Source organism: Pecten maximus, chromosome 7, assembly GCF_902652985.1.
Source record: "Pecten maximus chromosome 7, xPecMax1.1, whole genome shotgun sequence".
NCBI classification, from domain to species: domain Eukaryota; kingdom Metazoa; phylum Mollusca; class Bivalvia; order Pectinida; family Pectinidae; genus Pecten; species Pecten maximus.
The window spans coordinates 22963290-22978458 of NC_047021.1; the positions used below are offsets into that span (position 1 = coordinate 22963290).

Below are 15169 nucleotides of genomic sequence, written 5' to 3' on the forward strand. Positions count from 1 at the left end.
TAGTAATAGACTGTAGCAATCCTGTTGATATATTCTTGTGACTAAATGAATGTTTCATCCAACATTTTGAAATTAATAAGATATTTGAAGGATGCATGGGGTGCCCTGATAAATTAGTGACTGCCTATAATCTTCCCCAGCTTTTATAGATAGTGCTGCTTGGCATGTTTGTATGAAACTTGACATCTATGGAAACTTCAAGTTAATTTAGTATTACTTTAGTATGATTGATCCTGTTAAAGAAATTGTCTGTGTCGAAATTAATTTAAGGATGTATGCTACTTGACTGTTATCTTCATTCCAAAAGAGTTTCAGTAAAGGAAACATAAATCTTTCATAAGAGGTGATGTGGGTTTGATAAATTATACAGTGATACAGTGGAAATGTACAGAAGTTTAAATATTTTAAAAGTACACTGAATAGGCTAATCAGTCGCATATCTAGGGGAGACAACTCCAACAGATCACCAGCATATAATGTGCATGATAGCTTTTGTTAAAGTGTTAAGCATAATTATATATTGTTAAAGTGTGAAGTTGATTGTATGTTGAACTCTTGTCCCTCTGCCAGATTGTTGATTTATGGAATGAAGACTGGCATTAAGTATTGTTAACAACCATAGTTACATGCATGTTGTACTTCACGCCCCAGTTTTATGAACATTCCTTAACTGAAGAAAATTTCTCAACCAAATATTTTCCACAGAAAAGTGGTCCAGAATTGAAAGATAATGTCTATAATCATTAATTTCATCCTTAACTCCGCTACTGTTTTCCTGTAGAAAATCCTAAGTTAGGAAATGCGAGTGATGCTGGGGCTGTCTTATAAACAAATTCTGTATCTGCCAGATTTTTTTATATTTTTTTTAGCATCTGGAAAGAAAATACCATTGTTTTGTGTTCAGATTGGATTTGAAATTAAAATTCCTTTTTATAAAGATTTTAATAACAACATATTTCAAAGCATTGAAATCAATTTTGATTTCTTTATTCATTAAGTTTTATATACTTTTTTTTCTACCGCAGTCTTCATCAAGATATCTTAATTCCTCCCACATTGATTAAACTTTTACCAAAATGCTATCAGCTCATTATAAGCTATGACCTTTGAATTATTTTGCAGTGCTCTGCGACCTGTGGGCGTGGCCACCAGCAGCGAGAGGTTCTTTGTGTAGATGAGGAGGAGAATACCCGCCCATCTAACGAATGTCGCGGCAAGAAACCAAGAAACACACGACGTTGTAAGATGGGCAGGTGTCCTAAGTGGAAGGCTACAGAATGGACAAAGGTCAGTAAACAGTGGACTTTGTTTTCTTATAGATTATTTAAAACAACCACGCCTTGCAAATATGAAAAAAAAAAAAAAAAAAAAAAATTAAAGGGGAAGTAAACATCAGTCTGTACTGAGAACTTGTAAACAGAAGTGTGGAACAGAACTGATTCTGATGGTAAAGTAACAAATGTTCTGTTTACACATGGATATGTATGAACAGTTCCATCTCTGACAGGTCCATCTGTTTGTCAGTGTGCTGGGCTCTCTGTCTGTTTACTGATCTAGGTAAAACAAATTTATCCTACTTCAATCAGTCCACTACTGCAATTTCACCTGTTAGAAAGTCTGTGAGCTAAAAGGCCCACCAGTTTGTGTGTAAGTTTACCTGTAAATGCTAAAAATGTCCATGTGTGCACCTCTGTTTTGGTGCAGTGTTAGATACCCCACTTTATACAGAGTTATTGCCCTTTGGTAATCAGTTTCTCTCAGTCATACCTACTCAAATACATAACCTCAATTTGCCAGTAGTTAAGAGAACACTAAATCAATACTGGTAACTTACATTATAGGGTTTGGTATAAAGGTGCCCCACTAATGGATCAGTCAAATTTAGTTGATGAAATCAGAAAAAAAAATTCAGAAAAAGATATTAATTTGGTTTTAGATCCAATATTATAGGGAAAAAATGAATAACAAGCTAAATTTTCAATTTACACAGTGCTCTGTAACTTGCGGAACTGGTATTCGAACCCGAGGCCTCAAGTGTAAAGCCAGGCACCAGCGAACTGTTGATCCAGCTTTGTGTGTGAACAAAAAGAAACCAAGACAGAGAGAAGAGTGTATGAGAAAGCCCTGCTCCAACTTCTCCTGGCAGAAAGGGGACTGGTCAGAGGTAGGTCTAGTAAGACCAGGCTAAAGGGCACAGAGTGTTAGGTTTGAGGAATACATGTCATTCTACTTATAGGAGTAACATACATAAAAGTTACTCTCTGTCATTACAATAATATACAACACAAGGCAGTGGCAATATTATTCTACCTCATTTGTTAAAAGAGTTCCCACTTACTTGAGTGATACACATATGACAGCTCTAATAACTCATAGGTAAGGGAGTTAACTCTAAGATAGTTCACTGGTGTAATATTTGACATACATTGTATATCTTTATTTGCAGTGCTCAAAGACATGTGGGTTCGGTACAAAGACTCGGACAGTGACTTGTGTGAATTTGGATGGAGAGGATGTAGAAGAATGGAACTGTGGAGGAGAGAAACGACCTAAACCCAAACGTAGATGTAGCGAGTTCCCTTGTCCCTTTATCTGGAACACCTCTCCCTGGACTCAGGTATACACCATTTATACGAAACAGCATTTAGGATGAACATTTCTTTATTTTGAAATTTAAAGAATTAATATGTTGATGATAGCATACTTACAAAGCACTAAGCCACCTTTACTATGTTACAGTGTAACAGTACGTGTGGGGCCGGTATACAAGAGAGAAAGGTGGTTTGTCAGGCTGTTACCAAAGAGGGCTGGATCCTTCCGGGGGAAGTGCCATTTACCTGTCAGTCCACCGTCAAACCTCCTGCCCAGCGGTTCTGTAACCTGGGTGAATGTGGTGCTCGCTACCACTGGGTTGTCGGGCCTTGGGGCAAGGTAGGTCAAAGGATATCAAATTCAATATTTACTGTCAAAAAGTTTTGATATATCAACAGTGTAATGAATTTATTTTTGAAATATTGTGTTTGACTATCAATACCTACTTAGGTTTATGCCATATCTTATTTTATTGCAGTGTTCCTCTCGTTGTGGTTGGGGATTTTTACGTCGACAGGTGATTTGTGTCGATGCTCTTGGGAGGAGACGATCCAAGAAACGCTGTCCTAACAGTCTGAAGCCAGACAACGAGGAAGAATGCTACTCGGGACCATGTAAGTGTGCCACATGCCTCATAATTGGGACTACACTTGAGTGTGCAAATTGATGCACAGTGGACATTTTATTTATTATATGGGCACGCTTTCTTTATTTATTTACTAGTATATACATTCCAAATTAAACTTTACATCAGAAAGAGTTGCACACTTCTCAAAATGACAAGCTACAAAAAAGTACATTGGCAGATATCCTTTTTGGGTGGTCGGGTAGCATAGAGGTAACACACTTGCCATTCGCCTAGATGGCCGGGTTCAATTCCCCAATTGGATGTGAAAAGGTATATGTTTTGGGTCACCTGCCTGACCATTTGGATTTTGTGTGGGTACTTTGGTTCCCTCCAACAGAAATATCCCTTCCAGGCTTTTATACAAACCAACAAGAGTGATTAATTTAAGTTGATATAACTTGTTTCACAATTGTTGTAAAATAAAGAAAGTTTAAATAATACCCCTGTACATATCCTTTTGACAAACTTTTTTTTGGTGGACTTATAGGTTAATTGGAACAATTTGGGAATCTTCCTTAATAGTAACACTTCATGATCTACTCTAATCTAAGAGAAGGTATCACCCATTTCCAGTTTTTCTGTAATAACTTGGTAGGAGTTAGCTTCCTTAATTATTTAGTAAGAGTTATTTCCCATCATCATGAATTGGTAACCTCTCAACAGATGAAACCTGTATGTGGTATTGTTACAGGTTACGCAAAGTCCTGCCAGCAGTTGAAAGAGAAAACGTCGATACGACATGATGACACTTACAGTTTACTTCTCAGAAACAGACTGATAAAGGTAAGTAATGTGTATCTCTGTTACTAAATATAGTGTCATGTCTCAGCTCAGGTATACCTCAGTTACAAACTTGTATATTAACTACAAAATTAAAAACAATATCTGTTAGTACAATACTACATGTTAGAGTTATAAGTATTGTAGGTCTTACAGGTAAATTCTAATATTACAGGTAAATACTAAAAGTAAAGGTAAATACTAAAATTACATGTGATGTAGACTTTTCAGGTAAATGCTTCAATTAAGGATGATGTAGGTTTTACAGATAAATAGTAAGATTAAGTTTACAGTACCATAGATTTAAGCATTGTTTTCTATACAGGTGATAAGTAAACTGCTTGTATTACAGGTCTACTGTAGGGACATGAGAGAGAAGGAGCCTGCCGAGTATCTCAACCTTCCAGCAGGGGATGGTGAAAATTACTCGGAGGTCTACGACAAACGGTAAGTCACAATATCTATTATACATAGTTTGTTAGCTTCTTATTTCAGTTACCCTATAACATACTAGACAGACAATACAGACAGCCTCAGGGCTATACTTGTCAGAGTGTTTTAATGTTATATGTTTATTCATAGATTACGTCGTTCTGGTCACTGCCCATACAATGGTACACGCACAGACAAATGCACCAAGTGTCGTCGGACACCATACAGGGAGGCAGGAAATACGTCCTTCTCCAAGGTCAGGATCGACCTCACTAACCTCCGCATCATGAGTAAGTACAACCAATCAAAAACCTTGTTACATTTATTTCTCAGTTTTTTACTTTAAATACCAGTACCATTTAGTTACTTATGTCAACGGAGGCCACATTTAAAAAGTTTGTATACATAATATATTGAAATAATGAACTGATTCTGATATTTTAAATCACATTTGTTTGGTACTTCAGATATTACATGAGAGATTTTCTCCCAACAAAGATTGAGTTCCTGTTTTTTTATCATTTTGTTGTGACTGGGGAGTATTAAATTTTCCTGTGGATTACATGTCTATATTGTAATCAACCAGTCATTGACAATATATAATACAGGACCTACAGGAAATCGAAATGTTTCTCATTTATAGATATTACGCAAAAATGTCATTATATTTTTGTTATCAAGGTACAGTAGTGTGATTTTGTCCCATATTTGGAGTAAAATATATTATTATTATTATTGATGTAATTTCAAAATAGTATGTATCAATGTTATTTATTTATTTTGCTTTTAAACAGCTACAGACACAACATTCGCCACTTCCATTAGTGGTAAAATCATTCCATTTGGCACAGCTGGTGATTGTTACAGTTCACAGACACAATGTCCTCAGGTAACATAACAACTTTACTTGGTTCTAATTAAAACCATCAAAGTAATATATTTATGTCTCCTCTATATTTATGTCTCCTCTATATTTATGTCTCCTCTGTGTTTATGTCTCCTCTATGTTTATGTCTCCTCTGTGTTTATGTCTCCTCTATATTAGTCTCTATGTTTATGTCTCCTCTATATTTATGTCTCCTCTATATTTATGTCTCCTCTGTGTTTATGTCTCCTCTATGTTTATGTCTCCTCTATATTCATGTCTCCTCTATATTTATGTCTCCTCTATATTTATTTCTCCTCTGTGTTTATGTCTCCTCTATGTTTATGTCTCCTCTATATTCATGTCTCCTCTATATTTATTTCTCCTCTGTGTTTATGTCTCCTCTATATTCATGTCTCCTCTGTGTTTATGTCTCCTCTATATTTATGTCTCCTCTGTGTTTATGTCTTCTCTGTGTTTATGTCTCCTCTGTGTTTATGTCTTCTCTGTGTTTATGTCTCCTATATGTTTATGTCTCCTCTATATTTATGTCTCCTCTATATTTATGTCTCCTCTATGTTTATGTCTCCTCTGTGTTTATGTCTCCTCTATATTCATGTCTCCTCTATATTTATGTCTCCTCTATATTTATGTCTCCTCTATGTTTATGTCTCCTCTATGTTTATGTCTCCTCTATGTTTATGTCTCCTCTGTGTTTATGTCTCCTCTATATTCATGTCTCCTCTATGTTTATGTCTCCTCTATGTTTGTGTCTCCTCTATGTTTATGTCTCCTCTATGTTTATGTCTCCTCTATATTTATGTCTCCTCTATATTTATGTCTCCTCTATATTTATGTCTCCTCTATGTTTATGTCTCCTCTATGTTTATGTCTCCTCTATATTTATGTCTCCTCTATATTTATGTCTCCTCTATGTTTATGTCTCCTCTATGTTTATGTCTCCTCTATATTTATGTCTCCTCTATGTTTGTGTCTCCTCTATGTTTATGTCTCCTCTGTGTTTGTGTCTCCTCTATATTTATGTCTCCTCTATATTTATGTCTCCTCTATGTTTATTTCTCCTCTATGTTTATGTCTCCTCTATGTTTATGTCTCCTCTATGTTTATGTCTCCTCTATGTTTATGTCTCCTCTATGTTTGTGTCTCCTCTATGTTTATGTCTCCTCTATGTTTATGTCTCCTCTATGTTTATGTCTCCTCTATATTTATGTCTCCTCTATATTTATGTCTCCTCTGTGTTTATGTCTCCTCTATGTTGATGTCTCTTCTATGTTTATGTCTCCTCTGTGTTTATGTCTCCTCTATGTTTGTGTCTCCTCTATATTTATGTCTCCTCTATGTTTATGTCTCCTCTATATTTATGTCTCCTCTATATTTATGTCTCCTCTATATTTATGTCTCCTCTATGTTTATGTCTCCTCTATGTTTATGTCTCCTCTGCATTTCTGTCTTGTCTATGTTACGAGACACTTTAACTTACTCTGGACTATAATAATGATCCTGGTTTGTTATCACAGGGAAGGTTCAGTATAAACTTGACAGGGACAGGATTTGCTGTCTCCAGAAACACTACCTGGATTTTGCATGGCCGTCATTCCTCAAAAAAGATTCAAATCATGCAGGTAGGCTTACCATTTTAGATCAATTTGGAGACACCTTTTGTTTCATTTGAAAGAATCTGAACTGATATTTAAGTAGATATGTCTTGTTTTATTTCGGATATTTTCTTTTGCTCCCCTGTAAGTATTTTTTCTTAAGTAAGTATTATTTACCCAGTAATTATCCCCTACTCAACAACGATTGGCGGTCGATATACAAATGTGTTCTGTCCATCCTGAGGGCGTTTCCGGAGAACATCTCTAAAACATTTCCAAGATAACTTCACAAAACTTTCTACTCACATCAATCAAGTGGTGTAGTAGTGCCTTTTTGCATGATGTCAGAGTTTCTGGAGTAAATCTCCCACACTGCTCGAGATAACTCCACAAAACTTTCTACACACATCAATCAAGTGCTTGGTTACCGTGGAGATAAATATTCAAAATAACTGATTCATGTATTTCCAGAGCATATCTTCTAAGAGACCATTTAAAATGACTTCATTAAACATTACACACCAATTGATTGGTGACAGTGACTTGGTGTAGAATGATCTATTTAAGATACTCTGTATTCCTCCACTGTTTTTGTTTTTGTATATAAAATCTTGTTGTAGGGTTTACTGAAATAGTAGGGTTTGCTAATTTGTCATATAATATAAGGGTATTGTTCATTTGTGGTAGTGCATCATCAGATGTAGAGTCTTGAAGCGTCATTAATTGCTTGCTTTTCAAAGTCTTGCTTATAGTTAAAGACTGTGGTTTTTGTCATTTTTTGCCATCAATTAATTTGCTCTGGGGCAAATGACAATATTTTATCATTTTTCGAAAAGAATACAAATGTAATTTTTATGTTTTTCAACACATTATTTATTTGTTACTCTACCCTGTTGTAGAACGGAGAGGTGGTTCGTGGACTGTGTGGAGGCTACTGTGCCGTCTGCTCTCCAGATTTGTTTACTGGACTACAGCTAGAGGTTCTCCACTGACACTAGTGATAATGGTAAGTCTACGATGATAAAGCGCTGGCATTCAAATATATCATAAATACCATACAAAAACAGTTCAAAGCTTATATTTAGATTCCGTTTACTTTTTTTATTTTTAAATGCTATAATTCATATTCAAAATTTATAATTCCCGCCTTACCGACAGTCAGCAGATTTTTTGTCAGTTGTTGGAACAGCCAGAACATGATCGCATGCTTTTTGGCAAACAAAATAGTACATGGGGGGGAAAAAAAAAAAATCAATTTTGTTATCAACGTAATGCGCAAATGGCATATATTTTTAATAACAAATAATGTAGACAAAATAATTAGTTGTTCAACTTAATTATCCTGGATATTGTAGTTCCGGTTTGTGTTGTATTAATACGCTGATAAGTGTAGCGTGTGATGGATGGCATTTATTCGTACATCAATGCCACAGCTCTCAAACAGACTATATAGTGACAATGCCAGACAAATGTAAATATTTAGTCATGAATTCATCAGTTTTGGCTATACCACCAGTTGCTGAGAGATACTGGGATCGCCTGATGTTTTATTATTATCCCATCATCATCAGATGGAAGCTTAAGTAACAAAACATTGTATAAAATACCATCTAAATACAAACAGATCTCATAACATTACAGTATTAAGTTAATTATAGAATATTCCTGTTGTGATATACATCTTTTCAGTTTTAGGTTCACATACCCATGTATCCATAACATAAATAGACTAATTTTGCCCAAGTACACATGTAAATCTTAATTTTACTGGATTCAGTGACATAGTTTCCTTCTTGATCTGCTGTCAATTAAACCATGATACATATTTAAAATGTATTTTTGTTTCCATTTTAGGTTGCCATGGACAACAAGGCAATCATTGTCTTCTAATCAAACTTCAAATCATGCCATAAGTTCATTGATAAAGCTTCATACTCACTGTCATCATTAACAGTTTCTATATAATGTGTGTGTGTTGTATGTATATATGTGAATCATGTGTATTTATTTGCGATATATATTGAAAGTTTCCGTCCGTGTAAATAGGAGATGTAACTGTGCAATAACGGGTGTAAATGGAATTGTGGGAGTTTGATGTTTAAGTAATGAGTGCTGTAATATTTTGTTCATTTCATTATAATAATTTGCATTTATATTTTATGCCTGTTGATATTTTTATTATGAATTGTTGAATTATCTCAATTTTTACTTACAAATGCATCGATGTTTTAGCTGATGAATGAATCTGCCCAGTCTAGAGTGGAGATGTTTACAAAGTTTGTACAAAAGATCCTCAATAACATTTATATCAAACAAGTTTTCTTTTGTAGAAATATATATAAAGGTGTGCAAAAAGCCATGCCTGTTTACCTTCCTACAAAAATGTACCAGCTACTGTACATACACAGCCAGCTTGTAATTCTGTGTCGGGCAGAACGAAATGAGGTAAATCTCATCACCAAATTTCATCTAGCATATTTTTTTCCAATTTTTACTTTTGGTTTATTTCCTTTATGAGTTATGTAAACGGTACCAATATAAATACAAATAAAATATAAGTGATGTTTTAAGGGTTGTCATGAAACTTACAGTTCTACAGGTTAAAATTTTGTTTATGCTGCATCACAAATTATCATGAATTAAAAGACGGCACAATGAAACTACAAAGGGACAGTATTGTCTATAGAGTACCAAAAGGTACAGGTCTGCTACGTTTATATGACCAAGGGTATGTCTACAAATCTCTGATACTGTTGTACATAATTGGCCAGTACATATATATGTATATATATATATTTATAAAGCAAAGTTTTAGGCATGTATACTTGCAATTTATATCTACTTTGTGTTTTATATTTTGTTTTAAGTTTTAATTAACGTAACTTGACCAAAAAACTAGAACAATTAATTTACACTTTGGTTATTCAGTATCGACATGTTTTTAGTCTTATGCATTATTTGTCTCCATATTGTATAGTACCTAGATATTATTTATGTCTTCCAGTTATTAAGTACATGCAGGTAGATAAGGAGAGAGTTGTCTGTCCTTAGGTAGAGAAGGAGAGAGTTATCTGTTCTTAGGTAGAGAAGGAGAGAGTTATCTGTCCTTAGATACAGAAGGCGAGAGTTATCTGTCCTTAGGTAGAGAAGGCGAGAGTTATCTGTCCTTATGTAGAGAAGGAGAGAGTTATCTTTCCTTACCAAACATTGTATAATTATTATTAATATTATTTTTTTTGTAAATATAATTTATGTATATTTATGTTAAAGCTATATTGTTTGGTATGTTCACAAATATGGTATGGTGTAAATAATGTTTTTTCTTCATATTTTTATGCATATCAACACAGCCTGTAGCCAAAATTATATGAATTTTGTGTAAGCTAAATGCCGACTTGTGTCGCATGTAAAATACTCAGATATGCTATGGATCCATGTGTTGAAACACCTCTTAATGTGAAACAAAAATATGTTTTGTTTAATAATTTCCAAAAAAAAATGTGAATGAAACAGTTTCTCACTGAAGCTGTTTCGTCGGTCATTTCATTGTTGATAACCGGTCTGATTTTGTTTTGTATATTTGATCAAGTTTTGTTTTCCCGATCCAGTTATTTCACCATCACAATGTTGCTTCACTGATCTTGACTCAGCTATTTCAACATGACATGATGCGTTTTGTGAGATATTGGTCTAATGTATTTAACCATTCTATGATTGGTTGATTATGTATGTAACCATCCTATGATTGGTTGATTATGTATGTAACCATCCTATGATTGGTTGATTATGTATGTAACCATCCTATGATTGGTTGATTATGTATGTAACCATCCTATGATTGGTTGATTATGTATTTTACTATCCTATTATTGGTTTATTATATTAGTTAAATGTATTTTTCCACCCTATGATTGGTTGATTATGTCTTTCCCTTACTAACTTACATTAAATGGCTTCAGGTGACTGGCCATCAAAGTTTTATTTCTCAGGACATTTACTTTGATCATCTCCATTTTCCGTGATTTTACTTTGAAAAGTTTGTTTGTTTGATCATGGACTTGGAGATTACAATCTTTGTTTGTGGTTTAGTAATTGATTTGCAAGTAATTCTTATTTCATTAGGATATATAACAGTACTCTGCAGGTTGCACTGATAATTTAATCAGCAAACATCAATAATTGCATTGAGTGAATATTTCTTTTTAAGCCTTGTCAATAGAGTGATTTTTATTACTATTTCATTGCCAATGGAACTGAAGAATATTTCAACATTGCACAATATTGATGTCAGCATATTTTTTTTCTTCTGCTTTTTTGATTTTAGAAAGGAGATATTTTAAACTTCATATATTTACTCAACCTAAAACACATTATTTATTACCAAATTCATTTTGGAGATACTATATGTAATAGACTGACTTTTTTCAATGGTCTGTGTGCCCAAAGTAAGGATCGGGAATTAAGACTATGTACTTTTTCATGCTGTTGATATATTTTTCACCTAATGATACACATTTATCACCTAGATAGGGGTAGGTTATCACTTTATCGCCTAGATAGGGGTAGGTTGTCACTTTATCGCCTATATAGGGGTAGGTTGTCACTTTATCGCCTAGATAGGGGTAGGTTGTCACTTTATCGCCTAGATAGGGGTAGGTTGTCACTTTGTATGTCAGTATTTTACAGGGATATTTACTCATTTTAATCACATTTAGAGCCGATGAAAGCATTTTCATGTTAATTTATCAAGATCATAAAAAAAGGCATGGTTTGGTTATTTGATAACCTTCATTGTTTTACATGAAGAAATGTCATATTTCCATTGTTTCACCATTTTGCCAAAAAAAAATGAAGTAATTTTGATGGTTTTGCGTAATTTATTAACGTTACTTGTAGCATTTACTACATTTGTCTATGTGATATGCATGTTGTTTGCATATGACACAATGTTTAATATAAATCATCCGTGCTGTTTCTCTAAGTAAAACAAGTGTAAAGCAATAATAAAGTGGCCAGTATTTCTGGAAAAAAATTCACTTGCCTACATTTACTTCAACAATTCTCTTTTGTTTATTACTCTTTTTACTAGCACAATCGATTCCAAATTGATTAAGGTTTTAAAAAAAAAAAATGTTATTGAACTGAAAAACTATTTCTGTACAATTGATTCGCGTTCCAAAATGTAATACTGTATAGTAATTGTTCTTCAATTTATGGGATAGAGACTGGGGAAAAGATGATAGGTATAAGCGAATGTTTTAAAGAGAAATTACAAATGATTTTATATAGTATAGTATTTAAGCAAGTTTATGTTGGTTCAAGCATTCGGAAGCACAGAACCTGTTAATAATTTTCAGTTAGGTTTTTTTTTGTTTTTTTTATTGTGGCCACAAAATATAAGGTATTCAATGTCTGCCACACATGTTTGGTACAGTAACATTGTAGCTTCCTCATCACGCACAAAAAACATGTGAAAGGGGTACCAAAAGGGAGTATCAAGAGAGTTAACCAGAAATGCATTTATAGAATTTACTTCATTTTTATTTTATTTTACTCTTAGATTTTTAAAACTTTTGATGCATTTAGATAATAAGTCATTGCATTTATTTACAATATCATTTACCTCCCTTTAACATCACCAGGCTGTTTGGCCCGATACCCAGGTACCTCTCTCACAATCTGGAAGCTACATGTATCTGGTTCAAGGATCTCACTGACATAAATGGTCGTATGGAATCTGATATTTACTATTATGTTATGCATAAACTAATTATGCAATAACTGGCTAAGACTTTTTAAAATATATTTTCTCTTATGAAAACTCTTGAGTTTTATCGTTATTTGTCGATTTACTGGAGAGTCACATTGACGCCTGGTTATTTATATACATGTAAGGGATGATTGATATGTTGTGAGCCTCGTATTGAAGGAGGTACTCTAGGATGTTCTTTTTAAGTCCTACTATTCTCTGACTATAAAGGGCTGTGTACCGAAGGACTGGTCTCATTTGGTTAATTTATATCGACGAAGAAGCACTCTAAAATAAAGTAAACAAGACAAGTGGCTTTTGCAAAATGGACAAAATCGGTGAAAGAGCAGTAATCCAATATTTAAAAAAAAGGTTTAACACCTAAGGATACCCATAATGATATGGTAGCAACACTAGGGAAAGATGCCACTTCATATGCTACAGTGAAAAGGTGGGTGACGGAATTAAAGCGCGGCCTACAGAGCCATGAGGATGACCCCCGTCCTATTGCAACCCCGGAAATGGTCAATAAAGTTCATGATATTGTTATGACTGACAGACAAGTCACAGAAAGAGTAGAGTTGGCATTTCACAGGAAAGAGTACATTCCATTCTGACCAAGGATCTTGCAATGAGAAAGCTTTCGGCCCGATGGGTACCAAGACTTCTGATAGACCTAGTTGGTCAGAAGCACACCAGGCACACATTATTGCATGCTAATCTTAACCTTTTTGAGGAAGATCCTGACAATTTTCTTCAGAGATTTTCTCACTATGGATGAAACATAGGTCCATCATTCTACCCCAGAGGCCACACAACAATTGAAGCAATGGAAGCACCCTGGCTCTCCCCGCCAAAGAAGGCAAAGACTGTTCCATCAGCTGGGAAGGTTATGGCCTCGGTTTTCTGGGATGCAGATGGTATTCTGCTGATAGATAATCTCCAAAAGGGACAAACAATCAAAGGCACTTACAATGCTTCACTTCTGAGGCAGTTACAGGAAAATATTTAACTTACGTAAGCGCCGCGGAAAGCTCACTAAAGGTGTGTTATTCCATCAGGACAATACTCCTGTTCACAAGTCTGTCATTGCCATGGCTGCCATTCACGATTGTGGCTTTAAATTGATTGAGCATCCGCCTTATTCACCTGATCTCGCTTCATCAGACTTTCATCCATTTCCAAAACTGAAAACAGCTATTTCAGACACCCACTTTCAGTCTGATGATGACGTCATACATGCAGTGGATGACTTTCTGAACAACGAAGAAAAGTGGCATCGAGGCCCTTAAACACCGCTGGCAAAAGTGTATAGATACTGAAGGAGATTATGTTGAAAAATAATACAATATATCCGGGAAAATTCAAATCCTTCAATATGAGACTCGCAACACATCAATCAGCCCTCATATCTTAAGAATACTGTCATGGAGTTACTTTTTCAATCAATAATGAATTCAAAAAGACTCAAAACTTCGAAATGGGCCTTTATCCATTGACTATTCTCTTCATTGCTATTACAGTAAATCCAAAACAAACAAACAAAACCAAATAAATTAGATTTTGTAGATCATACAGAACAATTCATATGTGTACAACTAGGGATCCTGGGTGTGGTAGACATCAGGAAAAGCTGGACTAAATCAGACAGTATGATGTAGTGGGCATCCTGAAAAAACTGGACTAAATCAGACAGTATGATGTAGTGGACATCAGGAAAATCTGGACTAAATCAGACAGTATGAAAATCTGGACTAAATCAGACAGTATGATGTGGTGGACATCAGGAAAATCTGGACTAAATCAGACAGTATGATGTAGTGGACATCAGGAAAATCTGGACTAAATTAGACAGTATGATGTAGTGGGCATCAGGAAAATCTGGACTAAATCAGACAGTATGAAAATCTGGACTAAATCAGACAGTATGATGTGGTGGACATCAGGAAAATCTGGACTAAATCAGACAGTATGATGTAGTGGACATCAGGAAAATCTGGACTAAATCAGACAGTATAATGTGGTGGAAATCCTGAAAAAATGGTCTTAATCAGACAGTATGATGTAGTGGGCATCCTGAGAAATCTAGACCCAATCACACAGTGAGGTAGTACACTTCCTGAACATTCTAGACCAAACGAGACAGTATCATGCATTCGGGAAAATATGGACTTAACCAGATGCATTTAATTCCGAGATAACTAAATGTAAGACGGGTGTTATTGAACATCCTGAACTCTTGGCAAAACCAGGTACGCTGAATTACTTATGTGATCGACGTTTTGAACAAAAAAAAAATGAACGATTAAAGTCAGATAGGATTGATGTAGTAAACCTTTCTAAAACCTAAAGGTCAAACCACGTACAGTGGAAACTCAAGGTCAAACCACGTACAGTGGAAACTCAATGTCAATCCATGTATAGTGGATGTGGAAGGTAAATCCGAACTTCCGAACCAAGCAAATAGGCTTTATAATTGAAACCATCCAACGAACCAGGTATGCTGG

The 15169-nt window shown here is 34.8% G+C and overlaps 1 protein-coding gene across 4 annotated transcripts in view; it reads left to right on the forward strand.

Moving 5' to 3' along the window:
• LOC117331939 (A disintegrin and metalloproteinase with thrombospondin motifs 9-like) overlaps window positions 1–12734 on the forward strand; it is a 163340-nt gene extending 150606 nt beyond the window's left edge. For 2 of the 4 annotated variants that reach the window (XM_033890945.1, XM_033890946.1), the window contains 12 exons: window positions 1123–1287; window positions 1991–2164; window positions 2447–2617; window positions 2740–2931; window positions 3071–3206; window positions 3912–4003; window positions 4353–4447; window positions 4583–4722; window positions 5227–5321; window positions 6836–6940; window positions 7813–7919; window positions 8768–12734. In XM_033890945.1, the coding sequence (XP_033746836.1) occupies window positions 1123–1287; window positions 1991–2164; window positions 2447–2617; window positions 2740–2931; window positions 3071–3206; window positions 3912–4003; window positions 4353–4447; window positions 4583–4722; window positions 5227–5321; window positions 6836–6940; window positions 7813–7905 (1458 nt within the window). In that variant the 3' untranslated portion in view covers window positions 7906–7919; window positions 8768–12734. The remainder of the gene's footprint in view (window positions 1–1122; window positions 1288–1990; window positions 2165–2446; window positions 2618–2739; window positions 2932–3070; window positions 3207–3911; window positions 4004–4352; window positions 4448–4582; window positions 4723–5226; window positions 5322–6835; window positions 6941–7812; window positions 7920–8767) is intronic. The other 2 variants (XR_004533701.1, XR_004533700.1) reach the window with 2 other exon arrangements.
• Window positions 12735–15169: the final 2435 nt, after the last annotated feature.